This window comes from Notolepis coatsorum (assembly GCF_963971535.1).
Source record: "Notolepis coatsorum genome assembly, chromosome: 2".
In the NCBI taxonomy this organism is placed as follows: domain Eukaryota; kingdom Metazoa; phylum Chordata; class Actinopteri; order Aulopiformes; family Paralepididae; genus Notolepis; species Notolepis coatsorum.
In genome coordinates this window covers 74385595-74409978 of record NC_140166.1, presented here as the reverse complement: position 1 = coordinate 74409978, position 24384 = coordinate 74385595, and the positions used below count along the sequence as shown (strand labels likewise).

The following is a 24384-nucleotide window of genomic DNA, read 5'->3' as shown; positions in this document are numbered from 1 at the left end:
GCCTACAAACCACGGCAATGGGGGGGGGGGGGGGGGGGGTCTGCTGATGGAGACTCAGTGTTCAGGGTAACAGAGCATGAGGTGAGACGGATCTTTAAAAAAGTGAATATCAGGAAGGCAGCAGGACCGGACGGCATCCCCGGCCGCGTCCTAAAAGTCTGTGCCGACCAACTGGCCCTGGTATTCACTGACATCTTCAACCTGTCCTTGGAACAGGCTGTCATCCCCACCTGTCTGAAGAAGTCCACCATCATCCCTGTACCCAAAAAAATCTACGCCCGCTTGCCTCAACGACTACCGCCCTGTAGCCCTCACCTCCATAGCCATGAAGTGCTTTGAGAAGCTAGTGAAGGGCTACATCTGTTCCTCCCTCCCCATCAACCTGGACCCCCTGCAATTTGCATATCGCCCCAACAGGTCCACGGAGGACGCCAGGCATAGCCCATGTGCTGCACACAGCAGCATCACACCTGAACAAGAGGCAGGGGAACTATGTGAGAATGCTGTTCATCGACTACAGCTCAGCATTCAATACCATAGTCCCCTCCAAACTCATAGCCAAGCTCAGGGACCTGGGCTTGAACTATGACCTCTGCCAGTGGGTCCTGGACTTCCTGACGGGCAGACCCCAGGTGGTAAGAGCAGGCAACTGCACCTCCTCATCCATCACGCTCAACATAGGGGCCCCCCAGCCCCAGGGCTGTGTTCTGAGCCCCCTCCTCTACTCCCTGTACACACATGACTGCGTGACACAGCGGAACAACAACACAATCATCAAATTTGCTGATGACACAGTAGTGGTGGGCCTGATCTCTGCCAACGACGAGAGGGCCTACCTGGAAGAGGTAGAGAATCTGTCACAGTGGTGTCAGGAGAACTGCCTCTCCCTGAACGTCAGCAAAACAAAAGAGATGATTGTGGACTTCAGGAGGTCGGGGGTCAAGGACTACAGCCCCCTCAGCATCGACGGGGCACCGGTTGAGAGAGTGAACAGTTTCAAGTACCTCGGAGCCCACATATCCGAGGACTTGACATGGACCACACACATTGACAGTGTTGTGAAGAAGGCACGACAACGCCTCTACTTCCTCAGGCGCCTAAGGAAGTTCCAAGTCAGTCAGAAGATCCTTAGGAACTTCTACTCATGTACAATAGAGAGCATCCTGACTGGCAACATCACCTCCTGGTTTGGGAATAGCACTGCACAAGACCGTAGCAGACTACAAAGAGTGACACGTTCAGCCGAACGCACAATTGGAGGGGGGCTTCCCACCCTCCAGAACATTTACAACAAGCGGTGCAGGGGGAAGGCTAAGAGAATTATTAAGGACTCGAGCCACCCGAACAACTGCCTCTTTGAACTGCTGCGGTCAGGCAAGCGATACCGGAGTCTTAAGGCGAGCACAGAAAGACTCAGAAGAAGCTTCTATCCCCAGGCCATCAGGCTGCTAAACGAACAATAAACACTATGCAACAAATCAAATGCACACAGCACACACACCCACACGCACACACTCACTTAAACCACACAAACACACTTTATATTTATTGATAAAGGATTTGCACTACAACTCGTACACCCACTGTAAATTGTACCTAAATTGCACCTCATCCCATTTCTGCCTTGCACTATATAGTATTGTATTAGTACACTGCACAGTATTGTATATTATATGGTAACTCAGTTACGTCTATTCTGCATCGAACATTGTACATATGTCTATACTGAACACTAGGGGTGCACCGATATATCGGTCGGGTATCGGTATCGGCCGATAAGTGCCTTGTTGACTGCTATCGGCCTATCGGCCGATAAGCTCAAATGTGCCGATAGCAGTCGCCGATAACTAACCATCCATTTGTGTAGCGTCAAGACAAAAAAAAAATTCACTCGCGACCTACCTGCACAACGCCCGCCGTCCGCCCCACACACACACAAGCTACTGCATCAAAGTTACTATTTATGATTAACAAGGCATTCGTTTTGTGGCATTAACGTTATATAGTTAGTGTTACACGGACAATAACATCAGCATATTATTATTACCCATAGCAGCAAGGCATTACTCCGAGTCCGTTCATAGCCGGGAGGCAGACGACTAACGTTACTGGTGAAAATGTGATTTACGTTGGAATACTCCTTTGCCAACTTGCTGTACTTTGCTTGCAGGTCTGCAGCCATTATTACTGGATTAAGAATAGCCCCAACTTTAGCCAACGTAACGTTATGGCTAAACCTTTAACATTAGTTAACCCTAGCTTTCGGTTAGCTGTTCAATGCTAATGTAATAACACAACCAAGCGAATCCATCAGAGCTCCCCATCAACACCGCTCTGTCGGGAGGATGGCATTTAAGAAAGTATCTGCTGTTAAAATGACACAAACATTCGTTTTGTGGCATTAACGTTATTATAGTTAGTTACACGTTCAATTACATCAGCATAGTATTTACCCGAAGATAGCAAGCAAGCCGTGCATAGCTCGGTTACATTCCGTTGCTCATTCCGTACCCAACTACACATTCTGCAATCTGTTAATAAAGTTTTCAACCAGACAAATGTATAGAAAGGCTTTGTTTTATTATAACATTTGTTGCAGTAAAATCATTGTGTCTCGTTTGGCCATCCTGTGGAGCGCGCTGGTCGGCGGGCACTGCCGGGCAGCTAACTTATTAGCTTGTTGTGGTTCTGAGTTTGACTCGCATTCTCACAAGCAGATCAATGGCGGCATGCCCCGAAGTAGAAAAATGAATATTCGCTTGGTGGTAAGCAGGAGGTGGGTGCTAGCGGTGTGGCGTAATTGGCCGAATCGACTGTCAATCAAAATGGTTCCATTGCATTGGTTGAAAGCTCTGGTTGAGAGAATAGTATCCCGCTGCAGGCCGCCAGAATGGTTCCATTGCATTGGTTGAAAGCTCTGGTTGAGAAAATAGTATCCCTCTGCAGGCCGCCAGACGATACTGGGAGAGGGATCAGTGATACCATAAACATATTTCTTGATGTTTCCTTTTTTAAGTAAGTAAAGAGGCCTACAAATACAAACACATATACAAATATACAGTAGTTTCATTAAAAAAATTAAAAAAAAATTAAAAAAAAAATTAAAAAAAATATTAAAAAAAATTAAAAATACTTATTTTTTGCCACAATTATCGGTATCGGTATCGGTATCGGCCGATTGTGTTAGTTGAACAATCGGTATCGGTATCGGTGGCCAATTTTCATATCGGTGCACCCCTACTGAACACTGTGACCTCATTTTTTTTTTTTTTTTACTTCTAATTTACATGCTATACTATGTTATTTTATTTCATACTTATCTTGTCTTGCACAGTCTCTGGAGCGTAACAGTAAGAAGCATTTTGTATAAAAGTATTCTGTACTTCTGTATGACAACTATTAAAGAAACTTGAAACTTGAAACTTAAACAAACAACACACTGCAGCACCCACTCTCCACACTTTAGATCACACAAACACACTTTATATTTATTGATAAAGGATTTGCACTACAACTCGTACACCTACTGTAAATTGTACCTAAATTGCACCTCATCCCATTTCTGCCTTGCACTATATAGTATTGTATATTAGTACACTGCATAGTATTGTATATTATATGGTAACTCAGTTACGTCTATTCTGCATCGAACATTGTACATATGTCTATACTGAACACTGTGACCTCATTTTTTTTTACTTCTAATTTACATGCTATACTATGTTATTTTATTTCATACTTATCTTGTCTTGCACAGTCTCTGGAGCGTAACAGTAAGAAGCATTTTGTATAAAAGTATTCTGTACTTCTGTATGACAACTATTAAAGAAACTTGAAACTTGAACTTGAAACTACACACAATTGTTAAGGGGATGCAGACCAGAGAAAGACTTTCGTCTTGTTTACATCAGGGTCCCCCATTTTCAATTCACATAATGACATTAATGACATACGCAACATACAGATATATATCATGACATTTCTGACATACATGACATACAGGTATACAGTACTGTTACATTTGTGACATACAAGATATGCAAATATACAGTACTGTTAAACAGAGATCCTAACAGAAAATATATACATACGAGGGGGAGGAAACTGTACATAAGGAGGGGGTGGGAGGGGGGGTTTAGACATTTCCGAGGGCCATACAGATATATATCATGACATTTATGACAATACAGGTATAGTACTGTTACATTTGTGACAGTAACATTATGTCTGGAGATATGAATCAAATCAAATATTATTTTAGTTCGACAGTGTGAATGTCATATTTAATAATTACCTATGCTGAAATAATATGGGATGTGGAACGCCCTACCTAAAGCCGTAAAGGAATGTGAATCACTACCCACTTTCAAAACCACTCTCAAAGAACACCTACGGGAGACTGCAATTCGAAACTGGCCCCTGTAAATGTCCTAACACGACCCCCTCCAATGTACAGTAAATTACCTAGTATGGTTGTCAATATTCCAATGTACAGTTTTGCTTGTTTGTACAGTGTCCCCCCCCCCCCAACCCGCTCCAATGTACAGTAAATTACCTAGTATGGTCGTCAATATTCCAATGTACAGTTTTGCTTGTTTGTACAGTGCCCCCCCCCCCCCCCCCCCCCCCCAACCTCCTCCAATGTACAGTTTTTACGTCAAATGTATATACTCTCTTTTCTGGACTCTTTTTGTATCACAAACAGTACTGTATTTGCAAATCTGGTATGTCATAAATGTATAGATGTAGCAGTACTGTCTATCTGTATGTCATGTATGTCATATATGTCCTGATGAATTGAAAATGGGGGACCCTGGTGTAAACAAGACGAAAGTCTTTCTCTGGTCTGCATCCCCTTAACAATTGTGTGTATTGAGCTGTACTGTATACAGTACCCATTCTGCAATCCGTTAATAAAGTTTTCAATCAATCAATCAATCAATCAATGCATTACAGCAGCAACAATCTGTTCTGCTGAATAATGCATGCTACCCAAAACACTAATGTCAATGACACTTCAATTTAAAGTTTGATAGGAATCAAATGGTTTTACTAGCATAATGTTGAGACTGTGTTGGCTAACGTTACACCACATCTTTGTAAAAATAAATAAAGATAATATTTCCAAGATGCATCAACTTCGACAAAATCCCTACTATGTGATCCATGCTGCGAGGCTAGGCAGCTAACGTTAGCCTTGTAACGTTATAGTAGTGATCTTGGCGCTTTTAAGTGTGAGAACTTGCCAGTCAAAGCGTTAGGTTTGCGCTTTTTTTTTTTTATCTGAACGGCAATGGTTATCATTGAGTTGAATTAAGAGCGATAACTTACAACTTCTCAGTCTGCACGTGTCGGTATGTTGTCGCTTGTTGTCAGAAGAAGATGAACTTTCAACTTTCACCTTTCCTCTTCCTGGTCAGACACAAGTAATCAAGCACCGATTCCACCATGTGATTCCAGAACGAAATGTGTTTCAGTAGCTTGTAGGTTTTTTCATTGTACACTTTGAAGTGTACTTAACTACAAGAACTTCAAACTACAATAAATGACATGTCTTAATTCTCACGTTTTTTTCTCGCCGTCTCCCTTGATTCAGATTCAGAGTTTTTATTTGCCACATGGAAACAATGTTCATTCATTCATTCATTCATTCATTCATTCATTCATTCATTCACTCATTCACCCATTAATTCATTCATTCATTCATTCATACATACATAGAGTTTTTCATACAAAATCATAAATACCATACCATGGACAAAAGGAGCAGGAAGAAGAATAAATCTCATAGTTACCTGCCTTATTCCTAAACTAAACAAGTATTACTTGATGGTCGGCGTACAACCTAATTTACACAAAATAATCATTTATACCATATACAAGAAACAAACAATCCACAGTTTGAACCAACCACCCCTATGAATAATATTCTTCTCTGACAACTAAGCTTATAGGTTTTAGAAGACCATTGTGACGGTAAAGTTGGTAAATGGTCTAAGGTTCCTTGTTTGTTGTTGTTGACTGTGTTATTGTTAAGATCATGCAAGATAGATCATGTTACACAATCCAGTTTTACCAAAGAACCCAGATAGGAGTATTTAATTATTTTGGTTCACATCATAATAGCAAGCAGCTATTAAAGTGAGAAGTGTGCACATTCGTTTCTGCAATACATTTGAGTGTGGTTATATTTTGTATATTTGCAGATATTTTATATTTAAAAAAAAATGATGTATGATCCTGTTATTACGTAAAGCAACGTTTCGTTTCATTATCCAATCCTTTATCCATTCGTATTATGTATAATAGGCTTTGTGTATATAGTAATCCTATGTATTATCAATGTAAAACCATTTTATGAATAGTTTTAAAAACGAGATAATATAAAGAATATATGATATATAATGGGGGAGACTGCTTGGCACCCCTGCCCACTTTGACTTTTAGAGTAGACGACAGAGTACAGCAACTTGCAATGGGCCTGGTCTACAAGATACACTATCAATCAATACAATTTATTTATATAGCACGTTTAAACATGACGCTTGTCAACCAAAGTGCTTCACATAGCTAAGCTAAGAACAAAAAAAAGTATAAAATAAACAGAAAAATAAAAATGTCAAACGTCAACAAGTAAGGCAAGAGTCAGAGTGAGTCAGGGAAGGCCAGGCGGTATAGGTGGGTTTTGAGTTTCGATTTAAAAGACTCGATGGAGGGAGCAGATTTAATGGACATGGGGATGCTGTTCCAGAGGTCAGGGGCTGCGACCGCAAAAGCACCCCCCCCCCCCCCCCCCCCCCCCCCCCCTAGACTTGAAATTAGACCTACGGGTGGTTGTCAGCCGATCTGAGGGCCCTGACGTTGGTATAGGGTGAGGAGGTCTGCTAGGTAAGCAGGGGCCTTACCATTAAGGGCTTTGTAGACCAATAGGAGGACCTTGAAGTCTATTCTATAGCGTACCGGGAGCCAGTGGAGGGAGGCAAGTACAGGGGTGATGTGAGCTCTCTTCCGGGTACCTGTGAGCAGTCTAGCGGCAGCATTTTGGGGGAGTTGTAGACGGGCTATGGTGGATTTATTTAGCCCCAGCCCCCAGGTACAGGGAGTTACAGTAGTCTAAGCGTGAGGATATGAAGGCGTGAATTACTCTTTCCAGGTCTGAGGGGGAGAGAATGGCCTTGATCCTGGCTATGGACCGGAGCTGGACACTACACCACTAGCACTAAGGTACCCATGTATGTCAAAATACTTCCCAAAGGTCAGTGAATACCACGACCACAACACCAGAGGGAGTTCCACAAATCATGTTAAACCCAGAATCGGCTCAAACAAAGGGACTAAACACGTTTCGCAATTATGCCACATCAATGTGGAACGCCCTACCCATAGCTGTAAAGGAATGTGAATCACTACCCACTTTCAAAACCACTCTCAAAGAACACCTACGGGAGACTGCAATTCGAAACTGGCCCCTGTAAATGTCCTAACGCAACCCCCTCCAATGTACAGTAAATTACCTAACCCAAGAATACACGAGACCCTCCTCTTGGAACCAAGTATGGTTTCGTCGATATTCCAATGTACAGTTTTGCTTGTGCAGTTGTACAGTCCCCCCCCCCCCCGCCTACCCAAATCCCCCCCCACCCCACCTACTTAACCTCCCCCAATGTACAGTTTCTACGTCAAATGCATATACTCTCTTTTTTAGACAATTTTTCTATCACAAACAGTACTGTATTTGTAAATCTGGTATGTCATCATAAATGAGATGTAGCAGTAGGCTACTGTCTATCTATGTCGTGTATCATGTCATGTTATGATGAATTGAAAATGGGGGACCCTGATGACGTAAACAAGACGAAAGTCTTTCTCTGGTCTGCATCCCCTTAACAATTGTGTGTATTGAGCTGTACTGTATTGTACCCATTCTGCAATCTGTTAATAAAGTTTTCAATCAATCAATCAATCATCGATCATTCGAGTTCTCCTGGTTATGCCTGGGAAAGTTTGCTTACATGGTCGGCCATTGATGTCACCCGACCGACAGACTCTCTCTCTCTGCTCCTCAGACATCATCTCCCCTAGGTCACCTCTTCTGTTTCTCACTCAGCCTCTCCCACTGTCTCTCTTGCTGTCAGTGGGTTTGGTCTGGGTTTGTCTTCAATTGTAGGTTGTGTGTGTGTGTGTGTGTGCGTGACTGTGTGTGTGTGCGTGACTGTGTGTGTTTGTTTCCATGGATGCTCGCCAGCTCGAAGCCTTATCGACTCGACAACACATGATTGTGACAGCGGGCAGGGCGCCCTCCCTGCTACGAGGAGCTGTTGACAGCAGATACAATAGATAGAGAAACTCGGGCGAAGCCAGCTGGAAGAAGGTAGCTGTCGAGAACAGATAGTAGTATAGTGCGTGGACACAGACAATAACGGTCAGAAAAGCGACAATGTGTAGCTGCAGCAGCACTACTAGTGTTTACCATTCGGCTGCTTGGGGGACACTACTGCTACTGCTAGGTGTTGTTGACGGGAAGAAGGATGAGGAAGGGACCAGTGTTTCCTACAGGTGGATTATTTCCTCATTCATTCTTACGCAGCGTCGAACACCACCACTGATAAAGCGGACGCCGGATTCGATTGGATTATATTATAGAGGATAATTGTGTGTTTTATTCTACTAGTTTATTCTAGTCCTGACATTCTCTGGATTGCTCACACAACAAGACAACTCGCCACCACAATGCGACTGCTGCTGCAAGTGTTCAAACGCAGGGTCTCCCTTTCCCCCGGTCACAGACTATGGAGCGGACCCCACCACCACCACCACCACCAGACGCCCAGGGGCGGACTGAGGAGAGCGCTGGCCCCTGGGGCCAGGTCTTCTTCCGGGCCCCGACTCTGTCCCTCGACTCATTTCCCCTCCTCCTCCTCACACGGGTTCCTCGCCGTCTCTCTCCAGCCATGCTGTGGTATCGGGGGCCCTCTCTCCGCGAGCTATTTACACACACACCTGTTGTTGCAGAGACGAGCGTGGACAGCCACGACGCACACACCGGTTGCCTTCTATAGCTCTTCTTCCGCAGATTCTAAACAAACGACGACAACGGCGGCGACACAACAGGACACGACACAGACGGGAGAGAGCGAAACACCGACCACCGTCCCGCTGGATGACGTGAAGAGGATATTGCAACTGGCTCACCCTGAGAGATGGAGACTGACAAGTAAGCTTCTGGATAACTGTCTCGTTGTATATAATTTGGCATATCTTTAAAGGGGCACTTCGCCAAAAAAACAAAATAATGCTGATTTATTTTGCACATAATCTCGCACACATCCATTTAGTTTGACAGTTATTGAGAGTAAATTTGTTTGAATATGGCCACCAGTGATGTCATCGGGGACATTGAATCCTTGTGTTGTGTAAAAATAGCAATACCTTGTCTGCTACCTTATCATTTAATTGAGCTGTAATTAACACAATACAAGGATTCAATAGGGGAGGGGTTGCTATTGTTGGCCACACCTCATGCTCTGCCAAGAGAGGTCTGTAGAAATTCACTGTGTAATAGGTTACTATGCTAATACATATTATATAAATTCAAGTTTCTTTAATAGTTGTCATACAGAAGTACAGAATACTTTCATACAAAATGCTTCTTACTGTTACGCTCCAGAGACTGTGCTAGACAAGATAGTATCAAATAACATAGTACTATAGCATGTAATTTAGAAGTAGAAAATGAGGTCACAGTGTTCAGTATAGACATATGTACAATGTTCGATGCAGAATAGACGTAACTGAGTTACCATATAATATACAATACTAATAAAAAAATAAAATACAAAATATACAATACTATGCAGTGTACTAATGTACAGCTGTAATGTATGTCTATATAATGTCTAGCTGTATGTATGTATGTATATATACATAATGTCTAGCTGTATGTATGATTCTATATTGTATATGAGCCTATAGCTATATAATACCGTATTTTATAGTGTGAATGTATATGTACAATGTTCAATGCAGAGTAGAAGAAACTGAGTTACCATACAATATACTATACAATATATACTAATATACAATTATACTATATAGTGCAAAGCAGAAATGGGATGAGGTACAATTTAGGTACAATTTACAGTAAGGTGTACTGAGGTATGGGTTGTAGTGCAAATTCTTTGCCAATAAATATAAAGTGTGTCTAGGTGTTCTAAAGTGTGTAGAGTGGGTGCTGCAGTGGGTTGATTGTTTAAAGTGTGTGCGTGTGGATGTGTGTGCTGTGAGTGCATTTGATGGTTGTTACATAGTGTTATTGTTCGTTGAGCAACCTGATGGCCTGGGGATGGAAGCTTCTTCTGAGTCTTTCTGTGCTTACCATGAGACTCCGGTATCGCTTGCCTGACCGCAGCAGTTCAAAGAGGCAGTTGTTTGGGTGGCTGGAGTCTTTGATAATTCTCTTAGCCTTACCCATGCACCGCTTGTTGTAAATGTTCTGGAGAGTGGGAAGCCCCCCTCCAATTGTGCGCTCGGCTGAACGGGCCACTCTCTGTAGTCTGCTACGGTCTTGTGCGGTGCTATTCCCAAACCAGGAGGTGATATTGCCAGTCAGGATGCTCTCTATTGTACATGAGTAGAAGTAGTGATGCACGATATATCGGCCGCCGATATAATATCGGCCGATATGGCCGTTTTTTTACACATCGGTATCGGTCCGATATCAAGATGGGGCCGATATCCGATATTAAAAAAAAAAAAAAAAAAAAAATTATATTTTTTTTCTTTTTACATGTTTTGGCCTTAAATAGTTTCAAAAATCAGTCATTTCTGAAAATAAGTTACAAAAGTAAAAAAATTATGCGTTTTGGAAAATAGCTCTTTATTTGATTATCATAAAAAAGTGTTTTCTATACAGAGATATCGACATCGGTAAATATCGGTATCGGCCAGAACGGCAATATTAATATCGGTTATCGGTATCGGCCACAATTTTCACATCGGTGCATCACTAAGTAGAAGTTCTTAAGGATCTTCTGACTGACTTGGAACTTCCTTAGGCGCCTGAGGAAGTAGAGGCGTTGCCGTGCCTTCTTCACAACACTGTCAATGTGTGTGGTCCATGTCAAGTCCTCGGATATGTGGACTCCGAGGTACTTAAAACTGTTCACTCTCTCAACCGGTGCCCCGTCGATGCTGAGGGGGCTGTAGTCCCTGACCCCCGACCTCCTAAAGTCCACAATCCTCTCCTTTGTTTTGCTGACGTTCAGGGAGAGACTGTTCTCTTGACACCATCTCGCCAGGACCTTGACCTCTTCCAGGTAGGCCCTCTCGTCGTTTGCAGAGATCAGGCCCACCACTACTGTGTCGTCAGCAAATTTGATGATTGTGTTGTTGTTCCACTGTGCCACACACATGTGTCATGTGTGTACAGGGAGTAGAGGAGGGCAGCGATGCAGTGGTGGGCATACGCTAGGGCTGGGCGATATGGCCAAAAACGTTATCACGATAAAATTATTAAATTATTTTCATATAACTCGATATCAATAATTATCGTCGATATAATGTCTGCCAAGTTTAATTAACTTTTTATACCCGGCGCCAATGGACGGGCTATTAATAGACTTGTTTTGCTGCTGCGAATGTCTCGAGAGTTGAGTTGATGTCGTCATCAGTCCGCACACGTTAGCAGTTAGCCAGAGCAAGCGGAGTATCTCATGACAATGTACTAAATATGACCCTAAAATACTCTGTTCCGCCCCAATACATTGCAACGACGTCCACCGTATACCCCACACTACTATAACAGTTACCCTCAGAATTCAAAACACACACCAACTCGGCAGGTAAACTGTAAAATAGCGCCGTGCAAGCTAATTATCCTAGCCAGCCTCGTTTCCAAGCGGTGTATTCCATGACAATGTACTAAATATGACCATAAAATACTCTGTTCCGCCCCAATACTTTGCAACGACGTCCACCGTATACCCCACACTAACAGTTACCCTCAAAATTCAAAACACACACCAACTCGGCAGGTAAACTGTAAAATAGTGCCGTGCAAGCTAATTATCCTAGCCAGCCTCGTTTCCAAGCGGTGTATTCCATGACAATGTACTAAATATGACCATAAAATACTTTGTTCCGCCCCAATACATTGCAACAACGTGCACCGTATACCCCACACTACTATAACAGTTACCCTCAGAATTCAAAACACACACCAACTCGGCAGGTAAACTATAAAATAGCGCCGTGCTAGCTAATTATCCTAGCCAGCCTGTTGACTACTGGAGTCCTAGATTCCGGGTCTCCTTCCGCTGTCGGCCATCTCCTTCACTGATTGGTTGTTAGTGCGTGTGCTCATATCCAAGCTTGGAAAATCGATATATCGAAACTTTGCGACCACGTTTCATGTTTATTTCGAGGAAATAATTTATCACGGTAGTTTTTTATTTTTTTATCCACTTTTTCTCCCATTTTCTATATTTTCTCCCATCCCAATTTCGTATCATCCAATTCAACCCTCCCCTGTCACTTACGCTGTTTCTTGCCTCCCACAAGCCGGCTGCAATGTGGACTAAGTCATACATAGCACAAGTCCCCTCCGGTACTTGAGGTAATAGCAGTCGCATCTTTTCACCTGCGCAGCTCGATCTCTCAGTGGCGAGGAGTAACGCGTGGGAGGCTCACGCTGCCTCCGACACTTCCTGATTCTACCGACCTGTAGGAGTCGCTGTCCACAACGCCCGATCCCCACCCATCAGTTTCCCACCCCCTAATACGGCCAATGTGTATTAGTACGGACGACCAGCTAAACTGAAAGCAAATGTGGAGCGCTGGGCTCGAACTGACGAGCCCAGCGTCTCCAGCATTTCGTGGCGAGTGCCTTGCCCACTACACCACGTAGCCGCCCAAATTAACGCGATAGTTATCGTTATCGTTTTATCGCCCAGCCCTAGCATACGCGGTCAAACGACGTTTAGGCTACGTCACTCAGGCAGAAGTGCGCGCATCCTATTATTATGCAAAGTCTAGGTGACTTAGACGTGTGTGTGTGTGTGTGTGTGTGTGTGTGTGTGTGTGTGTGTGTGTGTGTGTGTGTGTGTGTGTGTGTGTGTGTGTGTGTGTGTGTGTGTGTGTGTGTGTGTGTGTGTGTGTGTGTGTGTGTGTGTGTGTGTGTGTGTGTGTGTGTGTGTGTGTGTGTGTGTGTGTGTGTGTGTGTGTGTGTGTGTGTGTGTGTGTGTGTGTGTGTGTGTGTGTGTGTGTGTGTGTGTGTGTGTGTGTGTGTGTGTGGTGTTGGGCGTGTGTTATGTGACAAAAGACCGCCCGTCTCGTCCCCAGCTCCGACTCATGAAAGAGGAGAGAGACATGTGCGCGCGGGAGCGCGCGTGCACGTGGCGTTTGGCCTTGGCCCATATTACGACTGCACCACTGGAGGAGGGGACTCAGAACACAGCCCTGGGGGGCCCCTATGTTGATGGTGATGGATGAGGAGGTGCAGTTGCCTCCTCTCACCACCTGGGGTCTGCCCGTCAGGAAGTCCAAGACCCACTGGCAGAGGTCATAGTTCAAGCCCAGGTCCCTGAGCTTGGCTATGAGTTTGGAGGGGACTATGGTATTGAATGCTGAGCTGTAGTCGATGAACAGCATTCTCACATAGTTCCCCTGCCTCTTGTCCAGGTGGCGTGTACCACTTCCGCAACGGATTTGATTTCCGGGGTTGGCCTGATTGGCCACTAAGCCTACGTGACCCTACGCTGGCCCGCCCCCCTTACCCCACTTACGCCTGAGAGTCACACACCAGCTAGCGGCAGCCAGAGAGCCTTGCTACTACTAGCCGAGTGATGAATGAAGCTCTATCTGTTTCACCTAACAGCACTATTGCTCCGTGATCATAGCCATCCATCTCTAAAGCTAACCACTATTTGTAAAAGCCACAACCACGTTACCATATGTAATAATGTAAATCATTGTGTCGTTGTACATATTGTGTACACCGTTAGAAGCTAACGCAGCTTAGCCTGGTAGCTATTGTTGTGCTAACAACATCCGATGTAGAAGGCATAGACGCAGGTCGTTTGTTGGTTGGCATGAGTGCCCGATTTGGGGTGGTTCTCTCCTCTTTGTGTGCCTTTGTCCTTGCGGGTGTTTTGCCGGGGGAGCTTGTGGACGCGACAATAGTGGTGGTTGTAGGGTGTTTGAGCTTGTAGCGCTAGTTAGCTCATAGCTACCCAGCATGAATACCCGATTTAAAATGGTTCTCTCCTCCTTGTATACCCTTGTCCTCACAAGTATTCTGCCAGGGAACTTATGGACATGACAATAGTATTTATAAGGTGTTTGATCATTGTGTCGTTGTACATATTGTGTATACACCGTTGCGTTAGAAGCTAACGATAGCTGCGAGCTAACTAGGCTACAAGCTCAAACACCCTACAACCACCACTATTGTCGCGTCCACAAGCTCCCCCGGCAGAACACCCGCAAGGACAAAGGCACACAAAGAGGAGAGAACCACCCCAAATCGGGCACTCATGCCGGCCAACAAGCGACCTGCGTCTATGCCTTCTACATCGGATGTTGTTAGCACAACAATAGCTACCAGGCTAAGCTGCGTTAGCTTCTAACGGTGTACACAATATGTACAACGACACAATGATTTACATTATTACATATGGTAACGTGGTTATGGCTTTTACAATTAGTGGTTAGCTTTAGAGATGGATGGCTATGATCACGGAGCAATAGTGCTGTTAGGTGAAACAGATAGAGCTTCATTCATCACTCGGCTAGTAGTAGCAAGGCTCTCTGGCTGCCGCTAGCTGGTGTGTGACTCTCAGGCGTAAGCGGGGCGGGCCAGCGTAGGGTCACGTGGGCTTAGTGGCCAATCAGGCCAACCCCGGAAATCAAATCCGTTGCGGAAGTGGTACACGCGTCCAGGTGTGATGCTACTGTGTGCATCACATGGACTATGGTGTCCTCCGTGGACCTGTTGGGGCGGTACGCAAATTGCAGTGGGTCCAGGTTGATGGGGAGGGAGGAGCAGTTGTAGCCCTTTACTAGCTTCTCAAAGCACTTCATGGCTATAGAGGTGAGAGCTACAGGGCGGTAGTCGTTGAGGCAAGCATGCTTGGATTTTTTGGGTACAGGGATGATAGTGGACTTCTTCAGACAGGTGGGGATGACAGCCTGTTCCAAGGACAGGTTAAATATGTCAGTGAATACCGGGGCCAGTTGGTCGGCACAGACTTTTAGGACGCGGCCGGGGATACCGTCTGGTCCTGCTGCCTTCCTGATATTCACTTTCTTAAAGGTCCTCCTCACCTCATGTTCTGTTACCCTGAACACTGAGTCTCCCTCAGCAGCCCCCCCCCCTCCATTGCAGTGGCTTGTAGGCTGGTGTTGTTATTCCCAGCCTCAAACCTTGCATAGGTGTTGAGATAATTTGCTAAGGAGATGTCACTGTTCAGTTTGAGGGAGGTGCCTTTGTAATCTGTCATCGTTCTGAGGCCCTGCCACATAGCTCTAGAGTCAGCCTGTTCATATTGCAGTTCAATTTTATCCCTGTAGCGCCTCTTTGCTTCTATTACTGCTCTCCTGACGTTGTATCTCGCCACCTTGTGGTCATTCATGTTGCCTGCCACAAGCCCCTGCCACAAGCCCGGCGTTGTAGGCTGCATTTCGTGCTTTCAGAGCCTCACGGACGGATTTATCTACCCAGGGCTTTTGGTTTGGGTAAACTCTAATTGTGGTAGTGGGGATTGTATCTTCCACCAAAGTACAGTACATATAAAGTCCAGCACTGTCCGTGTAGTCATTTATGTTATCTGTGTTATCGCGGAACACACTCCAGTCTGTACATTCCAGTCCAGCTTGGAGCGCCTCCTCCGATTCAACAGACCATTTCTGCACCTCTCGCGAGTAGTAATTGGTAGTAATAGTATTAATAAATACCCATTCAATATGCACATGACAGAAAATATTATATGGCATATAATATTTTCTGTCATGTGCATATTGAATGGGTATATAATATAATATGATATTTTATATATCATTGTAACGGTGTAGTGTAGGAATTACAAGAATGACAAGACTGTAACTTCTCACGTTGGGCATGCAGGCAGCATGACCCATTTATTTCACACTCTGCATACACACTGACAACACAGACACTCAATTCAATGGGCATGAGAAAACATATGTTTACATTGCCAAATCAAAAGTGGAACAATACAATCAAAACAAAAATGATGTACAATTAAAAGGGAATAGGAATGACGTGTAAACAGAGCTGTCACATTGCAACTGACAACACACGGTCAATTAAATTCAAAGAAAATCAACGAACAGAGAGGAAACTGGTATCTATCTTCTTGTCTCTCTCTGGAGAAGACGGTAAGCACATTTTTAAAGCTAATAATTCAAATGTTGGCATGTTCCTTTAAGAGAGAGGTTTGAAGGCTGCTCCAAAATAGCAATTTTTTAAGCACAGCAGATGCTGAGACATACGAAGCTGAATCCCAAATATTATACCCTCCTATACAGTTGTTACAATATATTGTAGGGAAAGCTGTCTGTCTCAGTCTGCCTGTAGGGGTGATGTGAGGTCACATTGTATTACCTGTGTTGAATAGAAATGCAATCTTTTTACCACTCTCCTAGGGCCCAGGCACTAGTTACCACTACATACTTTATTTGGGTTTGGACATTTACCGGGCCCAGTTTAGAATTGCAGCCACCCGTCTGTGCTCTTTGAGAGCGGTTTTGAAGGAGGGTAGGGATTCACATTATTTTACGGCTGTGGGTAGGGCGTTCCACATTGTTGTGGTATAGTTGCGAAACGTGTTTAGTCCCTTGTTTGAGCCGAATCTGGGTTGAACATGATTTGTGGAACTCCCTCTGGTGTTGTGGTCGTGGAATTCACTAACCTTTGGGAAGTATTTCGACATGTACATGGGTACCTTAGTGGTGTAGTGTATCTTGTAGACCAGGCCCATTGCAAGTTGCTGTACTCTCGTCTACTCTAAACCATCCTAGGTTGTCAAAGTGGGCAGGGGTGGGTTTTAGGAGTAAGGTCAAGCAGTAGTCTGACCAGTTTGTTTTGTGATGTTTGTAGTCTTGTTTTTAGGGCCTTTGAGGTGCTTTGGTACCATGATGTGCAAGCTGGTAGTAGTACCCTTCCATTTGAGTGTGTGGTGCGTTCACACATTCTCTAAAACCTTTGACATGGCTCAGGGTTCCCACAGGGACTTAACACTTTCAGCACCAGCCATTTAAGCCATCCTTGTACTCATTGCGCCACCACTAAGAGATAGGGATTTTCACTGTGCGTCGCAGTGTTTGCAGGGCTATGTCTATATTCTATATTATAGCTATGGAGACAATACTATGGCTCATTTGACATTAACTATCCATCGTTCAACATGTGAAAAATAATGCATTTTTTCATGTATACATTCGTGTGTTATACCGTGGTGAATATTGTATAGTTTCAGAGTGATCCTGGCAAATTCCTGGTAACTGTGCTATGGAGCGATATGTGAATTTAGCTAAAAGCGTTCGCGTAGCTCGCCTGGACATTTCCAAATCAAAGGTATATAATAGGTATTATGTTTCATCATGAATTGCATGAAAGGGGGGGGGGTCGTTTTTTGATGCTTTGATCGTCAGCAACGGCATACGTTTTGGAGTATGTTACATATGATCGTTGCGATCGATTTGAAATCATTGTTGGATCAAAGTAGGATTGATGTCATATACTCCTTACCTTTACTAGGAGGTATCCCAAAAAGAATATTCCAATTGTCTGATCGTGATTTCCAGTATTGATGTCGATCGGGTCCCTGACATGAAGTGGCACAAGATATGCCTCAAATGTGCTGAACGCGTCTCGAAGTGGTCGGATGAAGCGATTTACTTGGCTTGATCTAAATTCTCTGCCCGGACGGAATTAGATGTGACACACAGTGTGAAATAAGGTTTCAAAGGGTGGGCGATACTGCCACCTAGCAGGATGCGGCCAGTATTGCACTCTAGGGATCTCAGAATGATTTCCTATGGTAACACAGAGGTCCGTGAACCTGTAATGAATAAAAAAAAAATCGAATAAAAGAAAAAACTGCCAAAACCCGACTATACTCTGGTATGGCGCTCAACCGCTGGCGAGATAACCCGACTTTACTCGGGTCTGGCACCCAATGTGTTAAGAAGTCTTACAAAGTCTTACAATTTAATAATCAGAATTTTAGAAACCTTTTTAAAAAAGGTCTTAAATATTATTTTGATAGCTCTTAAAATGTATTGGATTAGGAAGTTACAGTACATCTACGTTGCGATAACTTCTCTGTATTGCGTTTAAATGACTTTGGGGGAAATGTCTGGGCTGCAAAGTTAGCAGTACGGTAATAGCCTATCAGTTCCCCCCAACAATTTGTATAGAATTACTTATTTCATAGTAATTTTCCTTCATACCTTTTGCCAGTATGGCAGTGAAATAGGTATTCAATTCTATTCAAAGTGGTGTTAAAAAGGTCTTAACACGTCTTAAATGTAACAGTAGAGGAACCCTGTAGCTGTAAGCATTCATAACATTGCAGTACTTAGTTAAACTAGGTTTAGTTGTGAATATTAATCTCTTTATAAGTACTAATAAATTAATACATTTAGTACAAGACATTTAGTACAAAACAAGACCATAAAAACAGTGGTCTTGGCAAAAGTGTCAGTGAAGTTAAAAACAAAACAAACAACAGTAAGTATAAAACAGTGACACACAGGGTACAGTTATAGTGAGTATGCCAGTTTGAACAGGTGGGTTTTGATTTGGGATTTGAATGATGTTATGGAGTCAGACTGTCGGACATGTGGGGGCAGGGAGTTCCAAATTCTGGGAGCCGAGCAGCTGAAAGCTCAAGCACCCATGGTGCTGAGGCGTGAGCTGGGGATGGTCAGAAGTCCAACGGAGGATGAGTGAAGGTAGGGGATGGAGTCCTGGAGGAGGTCAGTGATGTAGATGGGGGCTAGATTATGGAGGGCTGTGAACAGGTGAGTAGAAGGTTTTTGTAATCAATCTGGTAGTGCACAGGGAGCCAATGTAGTTGAATGAGAATGGGGGTGATCGGATGAATTGGTGCGGGTGATGATCCTGGCAGCAGAGTTCTGGATTATTTGGAGTCTGTTAAGGAGTTTGGTGGGAACGCCAGTTAGGAGAGCATTACAGTAATTGATCCGGGATGTGACAAATAAGTGGACCAGGATTTTAGTGCTGATGTGTGACTCCAGCTCCTGGCTCTTGGCTAAGTGATGAAAAAGATGTAGACCTAGGATATTTCTCTGACCTCCACTAATCATCAGAGTTTCCTTCTACACGCTTCTGATGAATCATGTCCAGTTAACAAGCATCTCACTGACTACATGGTGGGATGTAGGCTAAATTAGGGCAGGAAGGTGTACCAAATAGAAAGGTATACTGTCATGGATCCATGCAAATATATGGGGTTTTACTATATCGTTGTAATGTATATACATACTGTGTATTTTTAAGTTAATCAAAAGAAGATTCCTTGCAGCAGTATTAAGAAGTTAAATAAAATAGACCATTTTGAATTAAATAGAACCATGACAATTGTATTACAAGATAAAGACATAAAAAGGACATCACATCACGTTGTAATTTGTTCTGTAAAACTATATTGTCAAATACTGTTAATATGTTAATAATAATGATAATAATTCCGTCAAAACTCTGAAAACTATTGTGATATATTTTAGGCACATTGCCAGCCCTAGGCTAAATAGCAATGTTGTGCATTGATTCAATAGTAAAACTACTAATCTAATAATCTAACAGTCCAGTTAATAAACAAACAAATCTCTACATTTGTGTTTCCCATGTTGTCCTTCCCACTCTTTTTCTCTTTCTCTTTCTCCCTCTCTCTTTCTCCCCCCTTTCTCTCCCCCCCCCTCTCTCCCTCCCTTCCCCCATTATCTCTCTTTTCCCCTCTCTCTCTCTCTCTCCCTTTTTATCTTTCTCCCTCTTACTCCACCCCCCCCCCCTCTCTCTCACTCTCACTCTCACTCTCACTCTCACTCTCACTCTCACTCTCTCTCTCTCTCTCTCTCTCTCTCTCTCTCTCTCTCTCACTCTCTCACTCTAGCTGCAATAGGCTTCCTGATGGTCTCCAGCACCGTGACCATGTCCACTCCCTTCTTCCTGGGTCGGGTGATTGACACCATCTACACCTCTGGGACGGACGTCGAAGCCTTGGCCGCCTCGCTCTCGTCGCTCTGCCTCATGCTCACCGGCGTCTTCCTGTGCGGAGCGGCTGCTAACGCTGCCAGGGTCTACCTCATGCAGACCTCGGGTGAGACACAAGACGGGTAGATAGATAGAGGGATGGACAGACGGGTGGGTCGAGACACAGATGGATAGATAGATAGATTCAAACCTGTATTTATTCTCGAAAAGACAATTGAGGTCCCCCATCATTTTCAATGTCGTCGAGACTTTACAGACATTTCAATGCATACATGTTTACAATATAACAATAATAAATATTAATAACTATCTATATAGCACTTTTCACACATGGACCGCAGTCCAGAGTGCCCCACAGCAATTAGTATAAAATTAACATAAAATCAGCACACAATTGACAGAATAAAAAAACAATGCATAAATTGCAGACATAAGAATAGGTATAAAAGTAGTGCAACGGAACAGCCATTCCCCCAAACACCCCACACATCAATCCATAGATAGATAGATAGATAGATAGATAGATATTATATGCCACAAGATGGCAAGATACAACGTCAGGAGAGCAGTAATAGAGGCAAAACGGCGTTACAGGGATAAAGTTGAACTTCAGTTTGAACAGGCTGACTCTAGAGGCATGTGGCAGGGCCTCAGAACAATGACAGACTACAAAGGAACCCCCCTCAAACTGAACAGTGACATCTCCTTAGCAAATGATCTCAACTCCTTCTATGCGAGGTTTGAGGCTGTGAATAACAACACCAGCCTACAAACCACGGCAATGGGGGGGGGGGGGTCTGCTGATGGAGACTCAGTGTTCAGGGTAACAGAGCATGAGGTGAGACGGATCTTTAAAAAAGTGGATATCAGGAAGGCAGCAGGACCGGACGGCATCCCCGGCCGCGTCCTAAAAGTCTGTGCCGACCAACTGGCCCCGGTTTTCACTGACATCTTCAACCTGTCCTTGGAACAGGCCGTCATCCCCACCTGTCTGAAGAAGTCCACCATCATCCCTGTACCCAAAAAATCTACGCCCGCTTGCCTCAACGACTACCGCCCTGTAGCCCTCACCTCCATAGCCATGAAGTGCTTTGAGAAGCTAGTGAAGGGCTACATCTGTTCCTCCCTCCCCATCAACCTGGACCCTCTGCAATTTGCATATCGCCCCAACAGGTCCACGGAGGACGCCATAGCTCATGTGCTGCACACAGCAGCATCACATCTGGACAAGAGGAAGGGGAACTATGTGAGAATGCTGTTCATCGACTACAGCTCAGCATTCAATACCATAGTCCCCTCCAAACTCATAGCCAAGCTCAGGGACCTGGGCTTGAACTATGACCTGTGCCAGTGGGTCCTGGACTTCCTGACGGGCAGACCCCAGGTGGTAAGAGCCGGCAACTGCACCTCCTCATCCATCACGCTCAACATAGGGGCCCCCCAGGGCTGTGTTCTGAGCCCCCTCCTCTACTCCCTGTACACACATGACTGCGTAGCACAGCGGAACAACAACACCATCATCAAATTTGCTGATGACACAGTAGTGGTGGGCCTGATCTCTGCCAACGACGAAAGGGCCTACCTGGAAGAGGTAGAGAACCTGTCACAGTGGTGTCAGGAGAACTGCCTCTCCCTGAACGTCAGCAAAACAAAAGAGATGATTGTGGACTTCAGGAGGTCGGGGGTCAAGGACTACAGCCCCCTCAGCATCGACGGGGCACCAGTTGAGAGAGTGAACAGTTTCAAGTACCTCGGAGCCCACATATCCGAGGACTTGTCATGGACCACACACATTGACAGTGTTGTGAAGAAGGCACGACAACGCCTCTACTTCCTCAGGCGCCTAAGGAAGTTCCAAGTCAGCCAGAAGATCCTTAGGAACTTCTACTCATGTACAATAGAGAGCATCCTGACCGGCAACATCACCTCCTGGTTTGGGAATAGCACTGCACAAGACCGTAGCAGACTACAAAGAGTGACACGTTCAGCCGAACGCACAATTAGAGGGGGGCTTCCCACCCTCCAGAACATTTACAACAAGCGGTGCAAGGGGAAGGCTAAGAGAATTATTAAGGACTCGAGCCACCCGAACAACTGCCTCTTTGAACTGCTGCCGTCAGGCAAGCGATACCGGAGTCTTATGGCGAGCACAGAAAGACTCAGAAGGAGCTTCTATCCCCAGGCCATCAGGCTGCTAAACGAACAATAATCGCTAAACGAACAATAATCACTATGCAACAACCATCAAATGCACACAGCACACACACCCACACGCACACACACACTCACTCAAACAAACAACACACTGCAGCACCCACTCTCCACACTTAGATCACACAAACACACTTACACTTTATATTTATTGATAAAGGATTTGCACTACAACTCGTACACCTACTGTGAATTGTACCTAAACTGCACCTCGTACATTTATGCCTTGCACTATATAGTATTGTATATTAGTACACTGCACAGTATTGTATATTGTATGGTAACTACGTCTACGAACATTGTACATATGTCTAAACTGAACACTGTGACCTCTTTTTTTTCTTCTAATTTTTACTATGTTTTTATTTCATACTTATCTTGTCATGCACAGTCTCTGGAGCGCAACAGTAAGAAGCATTTTGTACAAAAGTATTCTGTACTTCTGTATGACAACTATTAAAGAAACTTGAAACTATGTTTTTATGGGTTTTATGCTTCTATGTTTTTTTATGCTGGATGCAATAGGTTTTGAGGTGGACAACGTGGTGTTTAAAAGCCACTGGTCTGGTCTCTCTCCAGGTCAGCAGATAGTGAGGAACCTGGGCCCTCATTTATCAACAATTCTTAGAAAGTGTTCTATCTTTGTTCTTAAGCACATCATTTAGAATGTGTGTACGCACAAAAAAAACGTACGCACACCTGTCTTGATAAATATCACTTTGATCCTACGCTGCAGCTCGTGCACGGTTTTACGTATTTGCATATAGCACCGCCCGTAATTAACCATATACGGTAATGGAACACCCCCATGAAATGTGGAAAAGTGGACTAAGCCGAGGGAAGCGTGTTATGGAGAAATACGCAGGCTGACAGACATGTACATGTACGGTGATGTCGGATATGATATCTATTAACTTAAAGACCATATTAACTAATAAAGACCGTGCTGGAATATGACTGCCTTTTTCCGTTTTGTTAGATTAATACCCAGGGATTAAAGTTCTCCTCAATTTCATTCCAAATCGCGACGGATTTTCCGTAAATGTTCTACCTGCTGCATATGATTTGTAGATGCATACAATCTATTTTGATGTCGGTATTGGGTAGCCTATATAAACAATAATACGAGAGCATATACCAGAACAATGAATCTCACTGCCATGTATGATGTAGCCTATACGCCATGTGTAGCCTGCCTATATGTGATCAATACAAACTTGCACTTGAATTCCATCATGTCTGTGTGCGGGAGCTCACAAGGCTGTTGTCACAATGTAAATAAGAACGTGCACTGAAAAGTTACAGTATGTAGTTGGTTGATTATTTGTATGACAGTCAGTAAACCCTTGCAAAAAGTATCCGTTTTATTTAATGAATTGAAAACAGCGATGACATTAAATGAATACATTTTATCAGGCAAATGCCCATCACTGAGTGGAATCCCTTTCTATTCACATAACTGCATTTGTGATGGAGCTTTGACAGCTACATGGGTGGTACAGTAACAGTCTATTGCTCGATCCATCTACAATATCACGATGGACCGTGCCATGTATAGCCTGCCTATGTGATCAATAAAAACGTGAACTTGAATCCCATCATATTTATATGTTGTGTCTGTCCACTATGTTTATTACTTTGTTATTTCCCCCCCTATCGATGTAAAGCGACATTGGGTCTCTTGAAAGGCGCTATATAAAATGAAGCTATTATTATTGTTATTGTTATTATTATTATTATCACATCTGTGCGCGGAGCTCAAAAAAAAAATACTGTCTTTTACTTTTAGTCTCAGTGAAGTTTCAACTGAGGTATCTATTCTAACCAACAAATTGAAGTAGAAAGCATTTCGTTGTGGCCAATCTTATTTGGAAACATGACACAAAATAATAGTATGTCTCTTTTTATTTGAAACA

At 43.9% G+C, this 24384-nt stretch overlaps 2 protein-coding genes across 3 annotated transcripts in view; one reads left to right on the top strand and one right to left on the bottom strand.

Moving 5' to 3' along the window:
• urb2 (URB2 ribosome biogenesis homolog) overlaps positions 1-8095 on the bottom strand; it is a 44909-nt gene extending 36814 nt beyond the window's left edge. The window contains exon 1 of one of the 2 annotated variants that reach the window (XM_084308772.1): positions 8013-8095. In XM_084308772.1, the coding sequence (XP_084164898.1) occupies positions 8013-8073 (61 nt within the window). In that variant the 5' untranslated portion in view covers positions 8074-8095. Of the gene's footprint in view, positions 1-5331; positions 5411-8012 lie in introns of those variants that run through there. The other variant, XM_084308773.1, reaches the window with a different exon arrangement.
• A 34-nt stretch (positions 8096-8129) lies between these two features.
• Positions 8130-24384, top strand: part of abcb10 (ATP-binding cassette, sub-family B (MDR/TAP), member 10) — a 68578-nt gene continuing 52323 nt past the window's right edge. The window contains exons 1-2 of the mRNA XM_084307435.1: positions 8130-9214; positions 20157-20363. Of these exons, the coding sequence (XP_084163561.1) occupies positions 8731-9214; positions 20157-20363 (691 nt within the window). The 5' untranslated portion in view covers positions 8130-8730. The remainder of the gene's footprint in view (positions 9215-20156; positions 20364-24384) is intronic.